Raw genomic sequence first — 18,661 nt, 5'->3', positions numbered from 1 at the left:
CACTTTATACTTGGAAATGATCATTCTATTGCATTTTAAATAAAAACATAAATAGAATGGCTAAAAGTAAATTGGCAGCTTGTGCTCATTTCACACCCAGAACTACAGGACATCTGTTATATATGTGACAGGCCAGACCTGAAATGTGGTTTTCTCAGAACCAACTAGTGTTTGTCCAGTTCAGTCTAAGTCAACCTAATTAAACAAAGAACATGTTGATCACTTGCTACCTATTTTGGTTATGAAACTAACAGGATGGATACCCTACCTTTTGATGAGTGTTACATAACACTTTTTAAAAATGGTCACATTCACAATTTCCGTTGCTGATATAAAAGCTAAAAAAAAAAAAGAGCTAAAAAATAATCCTGTGACATGCTAATGATTCTGGATCCATATGCTGTAATTCAGTCATTAGTTTGCATCCAATGATTAAGTATCCCCACCAATGCAGAGAAAGACAACCTTTTCAAAGAGGCTTACCAGCTTTAAACTTTATTTTTCCTTTTGAACGTCAGTGCTGTCTACACTGATATGATACACTGAGAGGAAATTGGCCACTTAATAGGTCTACAAGAAAGCAAGAGAAGGAATACCAAAGAATTAAGTCTCTCACATTCCTCTCCAAGCTTCCATTTCCTCTTTGACAAATGGGAATTATTACATATCTACCTCCTCAAGTTATTGTGAGGATTAGATAATATATATAAAATCTTGGATAGAAACTGACATGTAGTAAGTACTTGAGGAAAAGCAGCTTGTCATTTTATCAGCGTACCATTTTTCATGTCTGAGGTACAGATTTTGGTGCAAAAGACAAATGCAGGTGATTGCTTGCTGAAATAGTTTTGTTTAATATGCAGGGACTTCTGATAAACTGTTCTATACCAAATAAGGATTCAAAAGAGTTTTTCAAATAATGAAGAAACATCCTATAATCTGCATGCTGTCCCAGAATAAAGGAAAATGATACTGAGGTGTGCTTCACAGGAAAGTAATCTATTCTTCAAGGAAATGAATTCATGGGTAAATAAACAGGAAAATGCACTAGAAGGCAAGCTCTATGAAGATGGGACTTTGTCAACTATATTTTGATATCCAGTGTCTAGTACCATGCCTGAAATACTGTAGCTGTTCAACAAATTTTTTTAAGATAAATGTCCTAATATAGTATTTATTTATGTAAAGAATAGCACAGGATCTAGAATGCACAGTTTACCCTTGCATGAGATGGAAAGCTATGAATATAGTTATAATATACTCTCATAGTCCTGAACAGGAGGGTGGTTTCATCCTCACAGATTCTTCTCACTATAAAGAAACTTCTAAGTTTCCCTTAGGTAAGACAATGCCCTTATTAAGATTGTTATTATGATGTTAACAGTTTTACATGCGTTAGCTGATACACTTCTCTATAAACTTATAAAGTAAGTAACAATATCTCCATTATGTAGATGAAAAATTTAAGGGTCAGAAATAACTTTTACAGAACAATTCAGTTATTGGATATAAAAACCTGAGATTTGAACTTCGGTCTGATTCCAAAGACCATATATACTCTTGACTTACACTGGTGCGCTTTCCTGGTTGTCTGCTGTTCTAACACCCTTAGAGTACTGTGTTACTTACTCTTCTGTAGAATAAAATAAACTTCTTAAGAGCAAATTGTTTCTGGCTTATTCATTGTTATATCATATTACATGTCAGTTACTAGAAGTTTAATTAATAATGTGTGAATAAAGGAGAGAGTGTAAAAGATTTTAGCCCCTTTATTTTTATAGCTTATCATAATTTGTACATTTATGCTTGCAGTCTTATTTCTGCTTGTGGTTAAGTAGATACAGACTCACTTTCAAGCTACTGAATATCTGATTTGGCTGTCCAAGCATTCGGCAAGCTGTGCATAATGATGAATATACTAGTAAGCTTTACTTACCCACTAAGTGCATCCAAGTAAAAGCTCTGAAAGTCATACGGTTCTTGCCACTTTAAATCTGACAGCTAATATATTAGGTATTAGAGTGTTTTGTGCTTACCTTTAGCTCTTCTTTAGTTTAGGTGATTAAAAAATGCCTGTTGCTGTCTATATGTGCAGCATGCTTCATTAACAGTGATTTATTTGGGAATTTAGCAGAATTGGCAGTCTGCAGCACACCAGTGAGCAGAAGGAAAACAAACGTGAGATGGTTGCTAAAAAACCTATCCTGCTGTGATGGTAGGGGCCTTTAAAAAGTTTGCAAAGTTGACTTCCCAATACCCAGAAAGCAAGACTGAGACTGAAGTCTCTGGGCAGTTTCATTTCCCCCAGTCTTTCTCCAAATGCTCTCCTCTACCACTTAGGAAGGGTTGTGGTTTTCCCCATTGGTAAGTGTGCTTCCTTCATCCATTGCCTCCTAAAGCCAGAAGGTTCCACCACTTGTTATCTTTTCCCAACAAGTTTACCTACTCAAAACCCACACTCAAATTTTTCTAAGAAAATCCAGTTATAATGATTTTCTCTTATATTCCTTTCAACAACCGTGCATCATCCCTGTCACTTTACCAAAGAGAAAAATGAGGCCAACACAGGTTAAATGACTTGCCTGAGGTCAATAGCTAAATGGTAGAACTGGGATCTGAACCTGCCTTTTGTAATTCTGAAGCCAATGTTTTCAACCACCATAGGGAAGGCAAAGAAATTTTTAATTTTACATGCAAACCATATTGATTTTGTTGTGTCTACTTGAAATGTTATGTTGAAAAGATTCTGGGACTGCCCTTGGGCTAAGCAGGAAAGAGTGCCATACTCAATTAGGTTTGCTTTCCATAGGAATGGGAAGGAGGAGAGAGCTGCCATGTATTTCCCTGTGTTCAGCTATGATCTACTTTTGTTCTTGTTTTTACTGTAATGAGAGTATATGAATATGGGAATGACATTCTAAGGGAAGGATGAAATATTTGAGAAGCAGTCTAAATAAGAGGAAAACACTATATACTTTTTACATGCTATAATTGCCTATTATTCTAATAAACCTGCATTGTAACATAGTGCTTAAATATCTATACTCTGAACTCAAACTTTCAGGGTTCATTTTAAGGGTATTGTAGATACCTACATCTTGATGGTAGTGGTGGTGTATGACTGCATGAATTTTAGAAATCTCATCAAAATTTACACTAAAATAATGCACATCAGTATATGCAAAATATACTTCAGTAAACTTGGGGGAAACACAGTTCACATCCTGTTCCCTATTACTTTTCAACTCTAACAAAGGACAATTTATTTAACACTTAAAATTAAAATAATATTGTCCACCTTAAAGCGTTCATGTATTTTTTTTAAATGTTTATTTATTCATTTTGAGAGAGAGAGCACAGGAGGGGTAGAGAGAGAGGGAGAGATAGAGAATCCCAAGGATGCTCCACACTGTTAGCACAGAGCCCAAAGCTAGGGTTGAACTCATAAGTCATGAGAGCGTTACCTGAGCTAAAATCAAGAGTCAGACACTTTAAGCACTGAGCCACCCAGGTACCCCCTAAAGGGTTCTTTTAAAGATGATATGAGTTAATATTTATAAGAGACTACTACATAGACATAATAAATACTCTGTAGATGATATCTATTGTTTATTACTTCCTCAGTTTTTATAGTATATTCTACAATTACATTGCCTCCAACATTGTTTAATAGTTTTATCACATAGACTTTTATGTTCCTTGTTAACTACACATGTTATACTGGAAACTCACAAATATATAAAACATGTATATTTTACCCATTTATATTATGTATATTGTGCAATTATCCATATATATATATGAATATGTAATTACAGTTTTGAATACATGGCTTTCATGCTAGAAGACAGGTACCATTTTAGTTTATTTTTCAACTGAATTATAAAGTGTTCAGTATTGATATGTTGTAAATAAATATTTATTAAAATTGATAGTCTATAAGATTTGTTTGAATATATTGAAAGTATTAGATACCGTAGAATGTTTAGGATAAATTTGTGATAGATACTTGGAAACCTAAGCAAATAAAGAAGAAATTATTCACTCTAAAAGAAATCTCAAGTAATAAAAAAGGAAATAAAAGCAGTATACTCTGGGGCTTAAATGAAAAATTGTTAACCAAATTAAATAATATAACTAAATTCAGACAACATTGCAACCAGGTATGTATGCCTGTGTTTGTCCACTTGTGTCTGTCACTGGGACTGACACAAGAGATATAAGAGATATAAGAGATCTGAATTACCACTATCCATAAAATAACAATACGTTAAGCCCCCAAATCAAGAAAGAGTAGTTTAAACATTTGTGTTAAATCAATATTAAGATAGTATATATGTATATATATACACATATATATATATACACATATATATATATGTGTGTATATATATATATATATATATATATATATATATATATATATATATATACATACACACACACACATACACACCAGAAAAGTAACTTGTTTTCCCTGGAAAGTAGTTCCCTTCAGGGAGTAGAAATAAGTATTTAAGCTATGTTTATGTATTACTTTAATAAAAGTAAAGATTAAATAAAACTTGAACAGTAGCACAATAAGTGATTATTTAGTGGAGGCTATGAACAGTGAATATGCATTTGTGGCTTAGGATTAAATTTCCAGTAATAGCACCATACATAGAATTTAATTTTGTATGTTTGTTTTTGGTTTAAGTGAAGCTTTATTACTGTTATATTAGTTTTAGTTGTACAATATAGTGATTCAACACTTATTCACATCACCTGGTGCTCATCAGAACTGCACTCCTTAATTCTCATCACCTGCTTAATCCAAGCCCTCTGCACCCCATCCCTCCCTCCCCCCCAACCCCCGCCGGTTTCTCCCCTCTGGTAACCATCAGTTCGTTCTTTGTAATTAAGAGTCTGTTTCTTGATCTCTCTCTCTCTTTCACGTTTGCCCTTTTGTTTCTTAAATTCCAAATATTGGTGAAATCATATGGTATTAGTCCTTCTGTGGCTGACTTAATTTTGTTTAACATTATACTCTCTTGTTCCATCCATTTTGTTGCAAATGGCAAGATTTCATTATTTTTATGGCAGGTTAATATTCCATTGTATGTATCTGCCACATCTTCTTTACCCATTCACCAATCAGTGGACACTTGGTCTGCTTCCATATCTTGGCTATTGTAAAAAATACTGCTATAAAATAGGGGTGCATGTATCTCTTTGAATTAGTGTGCTTGTATTCTTTGGAAAAATACCCAGTAGTGCAATTGCTAGATCGTAGGGTAGTTCTATTTTTAATTTTTTGAGAAACCCCCATATTGTTTTCTGCAGTTGAACCAGTTTGCATTCCCATCAACAGTACGAGTATTCCTCTTTCTCCGCATCCTCACCAACATCTGTTGTTTCATGTGTTTTTCATTTTAGCCATTTTAACAGAGGTGAAGTGATCCCTCATTCCCTGATGAGATTTGGTTTGTATTTTCCTGATGGTAAGTGATAATGAGCATCATCTCATATGTCTATTGCCCATCTGAATGTCTTCTTAGGAGAAAGGTCTGTTCAGGTCTTCTGCTATTTTTAATTGGATCCATTGTTTTTCAGCTGTTTACTTGTTTGTATATGTTGTTTTTATATTTTGGATACTAACCCTTTATTGGATATGTCATTTGGAAGTATCTTCTCCCATTCTGTAGGTTGCCTTTTAGTTTTATTGATTGTTTCCTATGTTGTGCAGAAGCTTTTTATTTTGATGTAGTCCCAAGAGGTCTTTACTCCAGTTTGAATTTTTTTTTATGTGTGTATGGTATGAGAAAGTGATCCAGTTACAGGGTGCCTGGGTGGTTCAGTCAGTTCTGCATCCGACTCTTGATTTTGGCTCAGGTAATGATCTTAATTCTTGTGAGACCAAGCCCCATGTCAGGCTCTGTGCTGGTGGTGCAGAGCCTGCTTGGGATTCTCTCCTTCTTTCTCTCCTTCTCATGCTCCCTGTTTCAAAATTAATAAAATAAACATTAAAAAAAGTGGTCCAGTTTCATTCTTTTACATATCCAGTTTTCCCAGCATCATTTGTTGAAGAGACTGCCCTTATCCCATTTCCTGTTTGTTGAAGATCAATTGACCATATAGTTGTGGGCTTATTTCTGGGCTTTCTATTCTGTCCTATTGATCTTTGTGTTTACTTTAATGCCAGTACCATACTGTTTTGATTACTATAGCTTTGTAAGATAACCTGAAGTCCATAATTGTGGTGCCTCTAGCTTTGCTTTTCTTTTTCAAGATTGCTTTTGTTATTTGGGGGTCTTTTGTGGTTCCACAAATTTTAGAGTTGTTTGTTTTTGTTCTGTGAAAAATGCTACTGGTATTTTGATAGGGATTGCCTTAAATGTATGTGAACATTACTTTGGATAGTATAAACATTTTAATAATAATTGTTCTCCCAATCCATGAGCATGGGTCTCTTTCCATTTCTCTGTGCCATTTTCAGTTTCTTTCATTAGTGTTTTATAGTTTTCAGAGTGCACGTCTTTTACCTCTTTGGTTAGATTTATTCCTAAGTATTTTATTATTCTTGAGCACCACACATAGAATTTAAAAGCATATCTCATACAACTTTGCGGGATGGGAACATGCTGTAATCTGAGAAATAGTGCCATGCTCTAAATAGATTTGATGATGACAAAGCCATGGTGACTACCATTCATTTCACTAATTATCTTTCAAATAGACAACTGTTCTATGATATGATGGTGCAAGCCAGGCCTTCAAGGCTTCAAGATTACTTACAAGCAATCTAGTTCACCTTCCTCTTTTATTGGTGGAGAAATTTGCCAAGCAATTAAGTACAACACTGAGCCAATAACCCAGTTATGCTGACTCTTAATCCAAGGATCTTTTAAAATACTGCACTGCAATTATTGAGATTACTTCAGTTTTTTGAAAATTGTCTCCTAAGAAATAACGTGTAAAGGTCCAACATCAAAGTAGATTAAGGTTTTATAAGGAGAAAGTGATTGTGGGTATATATTCTAAGAAACTTAAGAAAATTTTGAACATTAGTGTATAGAAGTCTCTTGTCTCTCAGGGTGTATAAAATATATCCTTCAGTGACCACGATGAGATACTGGCTAGCTTGACTTTTATCTCCAAGGATATCTTTCTAATGTAATTATTGTATTTCTGGTTAGAATTGCCACAAGTGGCAGACATTGTTTTGTCCAAAAAGGCTTTAAAAATGAAGAAGATTGTCCACTTTAACTGACCCTCTCTTATTCCTCAAGGCCTTCTCTAATGAAGTTTTACAATGGATATAGAGTCCAAATCAGCCGATAGGTGATGTACAGTCTAAATGAGGGATTCCATCTTATGCATGCCTATCTCTTGGTAATTAGGTGGGGTTTTCTAAATGTATTATCCAGCCCTTTTATATTTTTTCTTCTTTACACTGTCCTCTCTGTTCTTTGAGGTGCTTTGGAATGAGCAATCCAATGAGAGAAACCATGAAACATATGTTTTTTCACCATTCCTAAAGGAGACTTGTTGCAGTGTCCACAGAAATAGGGAAAGCATCAGGGACATAGAAATGGAAATGTGTCTTTTCTAGTACATAGAGTAAAAAGCTAAAACAGGGAGAAAAGCTAGTAAGCAAATTTGATTGAGTGATACGATAGGAATTTTCACTCTCCAAGAAGAACCTGTAGGCCAGCTACCATAACCATAGGAAGTATGCATTATATGTATTACTCATTTGACATATAAACTAACTTGTACAGTCAGTAATCTTTTCTACCTGCTGAGTTGTTGTGCCCTTGTGGGTAGAGACCTTGACCTTGACTCTTTTCATTCTGCACATTACCATTTGATTAATGGACACTCAGTAAATATCTGTTGACTGATTGAACACTAAGATTTGACTGTATGTCATTTTCCCTTGAATTGATTGGCAGATTGCTTTCTAAAGAAGCTAGATTTCTTGCTTCCAGTTTTGTTCACTGCTTCCCCGCCATTGTGATTGACTGCACCCCTCATTAGCTAATTATAGAGTTAAAAAATGCTCAACTGTATAACTGGGCAATATGGATGATCCTTTTTAAAATTCCTGCCTTAAGAATGGCTGCCCTCTAAATAATAATTAGTAAGAAAACAAATGTTCATGTTGCTCTTACACTTGGAGGGAAACGAACTTACTCACATTTGTGCTGTTGTAAGAAGTTTGTGAATTAACTCTAGCGACATGTAGCCTTCTAACTAGATCTCAGCTCAGAAGCTTTACTGTGTGAATGTTACACAGATTCTGCACTATTACTTACTCGTATCTCGCTTCATTTCTGCAGAGGGACAAAATGAAAAGCAGAGTCAGAAAAGAATCATTATCAGAACTTTATGTCATGCTTTAAAAGACACATGGTTTATTTACATTTTTGTCACTGGGAGAAAAAACCATAGGACTTTAAGTATGAAGACATAGATTTGAGTACTGGCTCTATTGATTTCTAGGCATTTGGCCTTGGCCAAGTTCCACAGCCTCTCACAATCTAATTGCCAAAGCTATAATTTTTTAGAAGATAGTGATGCTTGATCTTCGTGGTCCTTATGAAGGCTAAAATAAGAAGAGAATGTAAAAGCACATGGGATGTCCACAAAGGATATTAGTTACATGTTCTTTTATTTACATACCAACTATTGACTGCCTAGTCTATGCCATGCACTGTCCATATGTCTCTTTTTTTTTTTAATTTTTTTTAATGTTTATTTTTTGAGAGAGAGAGAGAGATACAGTGCAAACAGGGAAGGGACAGAGGGAGAAGGAGACACAGAATCCAAAGTAGGCTCCAGGCTCTGAGCTGTCAGCACAGAGCCTGATGTGGGGCCTGAACTCACGAACCATGAGATCATGACCTGAGCCGAAGTCAGACACCTATTCGAATGAGCCACCCAGGTGCCTCTCCAATGTGTCTCTTAAATATCAATGAATAAAGCAATGATTCCCTACCTTCATAAAGTTTAAATTTCATTTGTGGGGGGGATTTTAACCTCCACCTAAATAATAATAATAGCTAATATTCACTTTCAAAACATATGTCAGTTGACCTGTATACCGTACTTGTGAGAAAGATAGGGTTCATGCCACGATCCCCAATCTATAGACAAATATGTTTACAAAGATTAAATTGCTTTCCCCAAGTCTGATAACTGAGACGAACCAGAATGAAAGAATTCCATGTGTTTGATTCCAAATCCAGTGTTTTTCCAGTCTGTCTTGTTGCCATGAGGACTTGAAATTTTTATTATATATTGGAAGTATACTCAGTAATTAGAGAGTTAGTTAATTTGTTGACCAGAAGGAAAAAGCAAATGGGGTAGAATAGATATTCTATACTTCTGAGGATTGCATTTAAAGCAAATCCCCATACTCCTAAATCAACCTTTTATAGGTCTTTTCCTTGTTAAAGGCATTCTCCTCATCCTCTTAGCCTTCAGATTCAAGTCCAAATTCTTTAGGATACATTCAAGCAGTTTGGTTATCAGGCCTCTGACTTAGGCTGGGCTGGGCGGGGCTAGGCTGTTTTTAACAAGGATGGCAGCTAAGTGTCAAGAACCTGAACTCAGTGCCTTGCATAAATTCTCACTAATTCTTCCAGTAAGCCTGGAAGACAGGTATTATTGCCACTATTTTACAAATGAGCCACTTAGCTGGGGAATGGGAGGCCCAAGATTAAAGCACAGTACTGACTTTTCAGACTTTGCTGCTTTCAATATCTTGTATTGTGGCAACTTGAACTCTAAATTCACAGCTTCATGCCTGTGTGTTTTCCTTATCCCTTGGCTTAGAATTTCCTTCCTCCCTCTTATTGATCCTTTAAACTTAGTTCAACTGTTGAGGCCCTTCGGAGAGCTTTCTTGAAGCCCTAGCCCCACTGCCCCACAATTCAGTTAGATGATAACTCTTTTGCATCCTTAACATTTTGTGACTAATAGACTTATAATGTGTGTTGAACTGCATTATAATGACTGGTTTAGTTCCTTCTCTTGTCAAGCCAGCACTGAGCTCCTTGAGGACAGGGCCTCACTTCCATTACCTCTGCACACCTAACACCTTGTACTATTTCTGTTGCACAATAAGCACATCTCCTTATTTGTTGAGCTGAATTAGAGCTACTTGGATACCAGCAGAATTTTAATTTAGCAGAGTGCTAAATCAAATAATTATATGATCAGACCCTGCACGTAGGTTCTTGAAAACCAGGACTCTTAAGGGAGAACTGAATCCTGCTTTTGTCTTAAGTACTTTACAGGGAGGTCTTTGGTATTACTGTTAGTATAAGAGTATCAGAATTGTTTGAAGGGTTGAAGGCTAGAGGCATTTTGCTCTGTTTAGCAGTGTGTAAAAATAACCAGAGAATTCTCAGTTAATCTCCTTCCGGCTCAGCCAGAGAAAGCAACTGAGTCCTCTTTCATTGTTTGGCTTCCTCTGTAGGATTTACGAGTCTAATTCTTGGGCAAGGTCTCAAAGTTAGTGCTGAGTATACTGCCTTTTGCTATAGCCACCTTAGGATAAACCAGGGAGAACTCTGAGCTTCAGGAGAGATCTATTACCACCATAACTCTTGGCTCATCCTGCAGCTTTCTTTCTGGCTTTAGCAAAAAAACCCTGGAATTATGAAACTTTGTATCCTGTACCACAGTCCCACATGAGATTCATGAATCTTCAGCTCCATACAGAAAACGTGGTGCTCTGGCTAATACTACCCACTAGACAAATTACTGTCAATGACCCCATTATTTCTGATTAGTAAAGGTGAACCTTACTGTCTTCAATGTAAATAAATACCAATAGGATTCCTGAATTCCTTCATCCTTAAAAATTTACAGCTCTTAACACATACTGTAAATAGCATCATATCATGAATTAAATCTTTATCATGAAATTGGGTACATTTTCTAAGCTAATTTTAATTGCTTCAAGAAACTGCTTAATCAATCCCCAGGTCTGAGATGACATTTCCCTCACAAAATTAATTATTAATACCCTGATCATTTGCTTAAGACATTAATAGTTTTCATTGATCAGCACATCCTGTTTATCTAAAATGGCCTAATCACCATGCATGTCAGAAGAGTATCTGAACATATCCAATTAGAGATGCTGCCTGCTTTCAGCCACATCAGCAGATCAGAAGTTAAGAGTCCCTTTTGTCTTCACAACATATTAAGTCTATCTTTATCAGAAACTTAGCTATTTGAGGGCACAAAAGAAGGATGAGTTCTCTAATGATGGTTCTTCACTTTCTGTTAGCTTTCTCATAAACATAAAGGCTTCTCAGTGATCATGTGGTATAAATTAATGCTAAGAGCCCTTGATTAACGAGCTTGTGCTGGTCCATTTTTTCATGTGAGCCTGTGTTTACTCATGGTGTTTTCTTTATGAGTGAGAGTGAGATGAGAAGCCCCAGGTTATTATCAGATTAAAAATATTGGAGCTACAATAATAATAATATCTATTGTTTTATCATTTATCATATTTATAACATTTATCATAACATTTATCATATTGTTAATATCATTTGTATGGCACTATATAGTTTTCACTCACTTATTAAGTAGATATCACTTGAAACAATCTTGAGAGGGAGGGAGGATGGGGTGCATACCCAGGACCATGCAACTAGTTATAGCCAGGCTTGTAAAGAGATTTTGAGTCTCCCAGTTTCCTAACGTTCTCCTTTATTTGACTAAATGATAGATAGAAAGCATCATGCTCATCTTTGAAACCCCAGTGGGAGCTCCTCTCTTTTATAAAGTCTCCCAGGCCAGAAAGTTTCCTCCTTCTTTCCCAATGGCATATTGTATTGCAGTTTTTTGAAATGTGTACAACTGCCCTCATTGGAGTAGGAAGAGATTCTTGATGCTAGAATTTTTGTCTGCATTTTGGCAGGTCCAAGTGCCTCACCTAGTATTTGGCAAGCAGAGGGTGCCCCATATATGCAACTGCATGGCTGGCTGGCAGTATAGAGGGAAAAGGGATGGGTGGATGAGAGCAAGTGCAGTAGAGAGTTCTGTTTTCTAAGGTCATGTTGCAAACCTTTGGCACCTGACAATGATTTGGCTTTGTTTGGTTCACACATTGTTTAAAAAAAGTATTTTGAACTAATTCCCAGTATTTAAAACTTGGGAGATTCTCAAAGTGTCTGGGTGATTCAGTCGGTTAAGCATCCAATTTTGACTCACGTCATGATCTCGAAGTTCATGAGTTCCAGCCCCGTGTTGGGCCCTGTGCTGACACCTGGAGGCCTGAAAGCTGCTTCAGATTCTGTGTCTCCCTCCCTTCTCTCTCTCTCTCTCTCTCTCTCTCTCTCTCTCTCTCTCTCTCTCTCTTTCTCTGTTTCTCTCTATGCTCCTCCCCCACCTTTCAAAAATATATAAACATTAAAACTTGGGAGATTTTTCAAAATACAATAACATTTGCAAATTTTCTTTGAAAAGGTCCTGCCACCCTGGTTCTGTGCACCATATGTTAGCCATTAGCTTGAGCTAAGGAATACCCTCCAGCTTCATACAGGACATGGCTGTGTTCTCCAGAGTGCCCATGTTTGCCCGCCTGCTTCACTCATACTTACTTAATTTGTAGCCTTTGGAATGCTGAACAAGGAGCCTTTCTTTACTACAGAGTTATCCTAATTTAATATTCCTGGATAATGGAAGAATCACTGTTGTAAATCATGTTCAGAATTTGTCCAAAAGAACCTCATTGCCAGCTACTCATAGTTGGTAGGATTTTTTTTTTTTGGTAGGCACAAGAGCTGCACATTTTACTGCATTTTAGAGTTGAAACATAGAACATAAGGAAAAAAAATGTTTAAATTGTTAGAGTAGTTATAATTTTCCCACATGTAATTCCATTCCAAACCTTGGGAATTTTTCCTCATGGTCCAGCAGTGTTAACCCTCTCTTGTTCACTGACAGCTGAACTCTTCATGCTGACTTTTTTAGCATATTATTAATTTCGAAAATAAAGAAGAACGGGGACTGGAGAATAAGGGACTAGATAGGACCTTGTAAAGAAACATAGTTCATTCCCCTGCCTTTGGATTGTTTCACATCTAATCAGAACTATTCTTGTTTTCACTCAGTAGCCACAGGGACACGTCAGCTCATCCCTGTCCAAATATTATTTGGAAGAAAAGGAAAGGAAGCTTATTTGTTTCATATCCATAATTTAACATACTTTTCTTTAATAGTACTTTTCCACAAGTGAATTTTATTTGTTTTCAGATAAAGACAAATTTGCAGAGACCACAAAAAGAAGAATCTGCAAATCTCATTGTGATATTTCTTCTTTCCCACAGATTAAAGGTTGAACAAAACTTAAAAGAAGCAGCGATTCTATTCATTTGATACTGGACTTGAAACTCCTTTGACCTCAGAAACTGAAGATGAGGTTGCCATGGGAACTGCTGGTACTGCAATCATTCATGTTGTGCCTTGCAGGTAGAGTGTCATTTAAAAACTTTTTGATTTAAAAATGCTACTGTATTTCACACTAATTCAAAAGTGGGCCTTTGCTTTCGATGGCCATGATAAAATTGTAAGAGTGCGTGCTACGATGACTAGCATTTGCTGACACTGTTGAATCTGCTTTCCTGATGGTCTTTTAGTGGCTCTTTTCATGGTGTTGTATCCAAAGCTAGACACTGATGTTTCCACCTGTCTATCTGGTCCTTTTAGAGTCCTTTGAGCCATTATTTAGTTAGAAAGTTGTTATTTTTGCTCATCCCACTGCTCAATTGCACAGAGATATTGGGCAATAAAACTGATAACATAGTCTAGAGCCTTACCTCCTTTGATGTCAGCAGATAGAAGTTTATTTGGGTAGCTCTTTCAGTGTCTTTGTTAATATTACTCCATTTTTTCGTCCTCTCTTTCATTTCGATATACCTTTAGTTAGCAGGAGCTGGAAAGTAAGAAGACAGGAGATTTTTTTACCATATGCCCATGGTCAACTAGTAGACAAGGACTTTAAAGAGTTCAAACATACTATTTATTGCTTTCTCCATTTTCTGGAAGGTATGAGCCTACCAGCCGACATACATAATTCATATGTTGATGGAACCTAAGTCCAACATGCACTGAGAGTTTTCAGGTTGGCATGGTGGGCATCTTTCCAGGCCTTTCAGAGGGACACCTGAATATATTTGCATTTAAGACTTTTGGTTCACCATTACTCAGATCCACGAATTCATTCAAATAATGGTACTGAGTACCTTGCAAAGACCCAGCTTTGTTCTAGTGTCTGAGAATATAATCCGGAGCAAGTAGGACACAATTACTGCTCCCTTAAAGCTGTATTAGCTGAGTTCTATAGCTATATAGACTGAAAGCTTGATAGAACAGATTAATTGCAACTGTTACATAATTAAAGGTAGTAATAGTAATACTAACATGTATAGGTCACTTACTCCATGCCAGACACTATGCTAAACTCTTGTACTTTAGCTCATCTCATTCCACCATGACCACTAAGAAGTAATAACTGTTTATTTGTACTCGCATGTCTATTTTTATTATTATTACTGAAATGGCAAGAAGTTAAGAAACTTACCCAAGGTCACCAAGCCAGTAAGTGGTGAAACTGTTAAGTTTCTGACTCAAACAGACAAACTCTAGAATCCATAGTTTTGATTATTATAACATACAGTATTTTAGCTATATTGTTGGTTTGTCCAGTTCATGCTTGCAAATGTATTCTTGAAATTTGGGGTTTCATTTTTACTGTGTTTTTTTTTAAACACAAACTCTCCTTCACTCATAAGTAATCCCCTGCCTTTAAATCCTGAACCTCTTGCCTTTGCAAACATCCTCACCATTCCCTGATTTTGGACATTTTGCCATCTAGCCATCTGTTTTAGCTTTATCACTTCTCTTCCTCATCTGGTCAGAGCCTAAATCATGCCATCCCAGCAAAGTACATCAGACTCTGTGCCTCAGTTGCTTTTCTCTAGTCTTTTTTATGGACTTTGACCCTCCTAAAAAGGCCTCAACTGAGTCATTCTGGCTTTAACTTCTAATGACTCTGGGATGAATGTATTCTTTAAAGCTGAAAGCAGTGAATTGATGTCGCAGTATTTGACTACAGCAATGTGCTTATTTAACCCACTGTGCTGAGTAGATGTCAAGAAATTAAAGAGTTGAAAATCGAGGAAGACATTAATCTCCTCAGTTGTGTTTTGAAAAACTTGGACTTCTCACTGAAGATGTGTACCTGTATCTTTTTTCTTCACTTAGCTTTTTGTAGGGCATCAGTATATTGATTGTTTTTGTGAGCCTTTTTTGTGAACTGTTTCACATGGCATTAATATTCTCTTACCATATGCCTCCTTCAATGTAGGTAAAGTCAAGCTTTAATTAATGTTTTTGTTTTCTTGCTATTTGTCTTGATTTCGTTAATTTATATAGCACTTGACACTGAATTTTGAACAGATTTCTTTAACTGCTTTAGCTTCTCATCCTTTTCCTTTTCTGTACTTAGTTACAGCTTTCATGGTAAGTTTTTGGCAAGGAAAATATTTATGTCTATTAAGTTTACCATAATTAGTAGATCTCAAATGTGTCTGTTCCATAAGAAAGAAGATCCAAATGAATAAGCAGACTTCTATAAGAGATATACCTCGAGAGGACTAGTAATTACTTAATTAGCAATTAATAATTAGTAATTTATGGTACAGTGGAAATGTTCTCCTCTTTTGCTAAATACTACACTTAGTCTCTGAAAATAATTTTTTTAAGAAGAGGGGTGCTTGCCTGGCTCAGTAGAGCATGTGACTCTTGATCTCAGGGTTGTGAGTTTAAGCCTCATGTTGTGTGTAGAGATTTCTTCTTAGGAAGAAAGGAAGGAAGGAATTAAGGTAGGAAGGCAGGAAGGAATTAAAGTAGGAAGGACTGGAGAGAGGAAGGAAGGAAGGAATTAAGATAAGAAGGAAGGAAGGACTACTGATGCCAGCAGTCTGAAAATCTAGTCCCTGCAAAATTGGTTTTAATTATTCTGCCTCTTAATGAATTTAAACTAGGGATCACAAAACTCTGCTACCTGAAAGAACAAGGAAGCGAACATGTGAGTGAAACATTCTTCAAGGGATAGTGACTCCTACATGTAATAGAAGATGTTGGTAATTGTGGAAAACGAGAGAAAACATATCCTATTAAATTACAAACCAGTGCCTGGCTCTAGTCCTTTATGCTAGGTCTTCTAGTTCTTCAAGACTTTTATGCATAAATCTCCTAATGTTTTAATATTGCCAACCCATTCACATTAATTTTTAAAATAAAAGGCTGCATGAAACCAACCAAATGGTCTCCCGTTTGCAAAGTTTATTTCAACCACTTGGTTTTTCTTTGTTATTATATACTTTGCCGAGTACACTACATGTTGGGGTCTCTGTACTAACAACTCTTCCTTTTGCCAAGAATGTTCATGCTCTAAATGTCCCTGTCACTTTCCCTCTAACCTTATTAAATGTCACTTAATTGGTGAGGCCTTTCTTGATGACAATACACAAATTAATATAAAAGAAAACAACTGTTTTCTTTCACCAATACTTTATACCTCTCTTATTATTTTATTTTTTTCTAGAATTCTTATACATGTATGAATATCAGCATATTTTATTTGTCTTTATACTAAATGTCTTTCCACACTAGAATGAAACTTTATTAAGGCAGATATTTCTGTTTGTTTTTAGACCACTGCTATATCCCCAGCATCTTCAAAATGCCTAGTGAACAGTGCCATTCAATGAGTAAATAAATATATTTCAAATAAATGAATGCTGCATACTGGCCATTTGTGAGAGAGATAGAGAGAGAGAGAGCGAGCATGAGCATACACATAGGTAACTCTTTCCTCTGGTACATTCCTTAACTAATGAAGTATGAGGAACAGTAACAAATACTGCAGCCACCTGTCATTTGGAAGGACATTTATTAGTCACATTCTACACAGTTTCTTAGAAGTCCTCAGAAAGACTGAATCCCAGATGCCCACAGTAGTTTCTTCTAATTTTCCTTGCTTCTCTCCTGCTCCCTGGGATCATCTCCCAAATAAATGTTTCCTCCCCTCCCCAAATCCTTCCCTCAGGCTCTGTTTTTGAGGTAATCCAAACCAAAAATATGCACACACCAATTAATGGAGCAGTAGGGTAATATTGGGAAGAATATTGGGAAGAAACCAGATAGGAAACATAGCTTTGACAGATTATTGAAGTGTTGACTATGATATATATCCATATATGTATATATGTACAAGTACTGATATGAGTAAATATAATATGCCTTTATATAGATACATCTTAAGTAATATCTAGGTCCTAGAACCAGATAGTTTCACTATTAACCATCTCTTTTATTCTTCTTACTGTTAAGTAGTTGCATTATTAGCCAAATGCTGGGCAGGTCATATGTGCCTCTCTGGGATTCACTTTATACCTCTGTACAATGAGGCTGTTAAACAGGTGGTCCCTAAAGTCCTTTTCAACTCAAAAGTTTTTGTTTTTAGCTATACACAAGGTTTGAGAAGCATAGAGATTCTGAGAGCATTAGAGCTAAGCTTCAAATTTTACTCAACTAATATGAAATTTTACATATGTCCTGTGCCTTACCATGTGTTACTGATTCTGTTCACGTTGGCAGAGTTTGAAAGAAAGAGTAAAATGGCTGGACCATTTATTTGTTCATGTGCAGCAAGAGGTGTGAAGACATTTCAATACCCTGTGTGAATGCATGAAAAAAAAATGCATGTTTGATGTATTCTCAGTTGATCTTGGTTCCAGGGAGGCTAAGTTTGTTCCCATCTCTGTGGTGCAGTTTAGCAATTTCAGCAATTATCCCCTTTTGAGAAGGTACATCCGTTCCAAATGCAAGCATTTTATTGACTTGCTCACAAAATCCATGCTGTTGTCACAGCTGCATCTGGGGATAGGTAGTGGAGTAAAGGTCCTGTATAATTCAGGAGAGACCTATTCTAGGATTGGTAAGTGTTCACAAAATGTGGAGGAAGGAGGAGCCCTGGGTTGAATAGTTTAATCATACATGTCGCTTGAATCGATGACAATAAAATTGCCAATACCTGCAATCAGAGTCCTTGGAGAGAATGTTCAGTGGTCTTCAGAAGGGATGTTAGGCTCAGGAAATGTCTTATCAGTAAGACAAAAGTAGACTGTCTATGGTTTTAGCTTATTCCACGGTAGGAGAACACAAATACACATTAGGAACTTCCAGTATTTGTTGATGTTGAACTCAGTTAACGTAATCTTTCCACATAATCAGAACATTCCAACACAGTTGAGGATCATCCCTAAAACATCTTCCCTTCTTCATAATGCCCATATAGTCTCACCAGAATGGAGAGCACACTGAAGTTAGTTTCAGAGCTTATGCTCACAGTGCAGCCAGGTACAAAATTTGAGTTCTTCATATTCTCATATTTTTTTTACAGAATAAACAGAATAATGGGCAACATTCAAATAGTTAACAGTTCTAGATAGAAATTAAACCTAGTACTGCCTCTGCTTTTGCAAAAGCTACAAGTATTCAATGATGATAAAAAAAAACAACAATTAAGTCTCAGTTTCCATATAGCTACTGCAAAGCATAGTCTTGTAGCGACCTGTTGTTTTAT

The 18,661-nt window shown here is 36.2% G+C and overlaps 1 protein-coding gene across 7 annotated transcripts in view; it reads left to right on the top strand.

Moving 5' to 3' along the window:
- Nucleotides 1-18,661, top strand: part of LOC106969548 (contactin-4) — an 884,673-nt gene that overhangs the window by 419,255 nt on the left and 446,757 nt on the right. For all 7 annotated transcript variants that reach the window (XM_027042504.2, XM_027042501.2, XM_027042502.2 and 4 more), the window contains one exon: nucleotides 13,338-13,479. In XM_027042504.2, coding sequence (XP_026898305.1) covers nucleotides 13,425-13,479 — 55 coding nt within the window. In that variant the 5' untranslated portion in view covers nucleotides 13,338-13,424. The remainder of the gene's footprint in view (nucleotides 1-13,337; nucleotides 13,480-18,661) is intronic.

The sequence above is a fragment of the Acinonyx jubatus genome, chromosome A2 (genome assembly GCF_027475565.1).
Source record: "Acinonyx jubatus isolate Ajub_Pintada_27869175 chromosome A2, VMU_Ajub_asm_v1.0, whole genome shotgun sequence".
Lineage (NCBI taxonomy): Eukaryota > Metazoa > Chordata > Mammalia > Carnivora > Felidae > Acinonyx > Acinonyx jubatus.
Note: the sequence above shows the minus strand (reverse complement) of the source record. Positions and strands in the feature narration are given on the sequence as shown.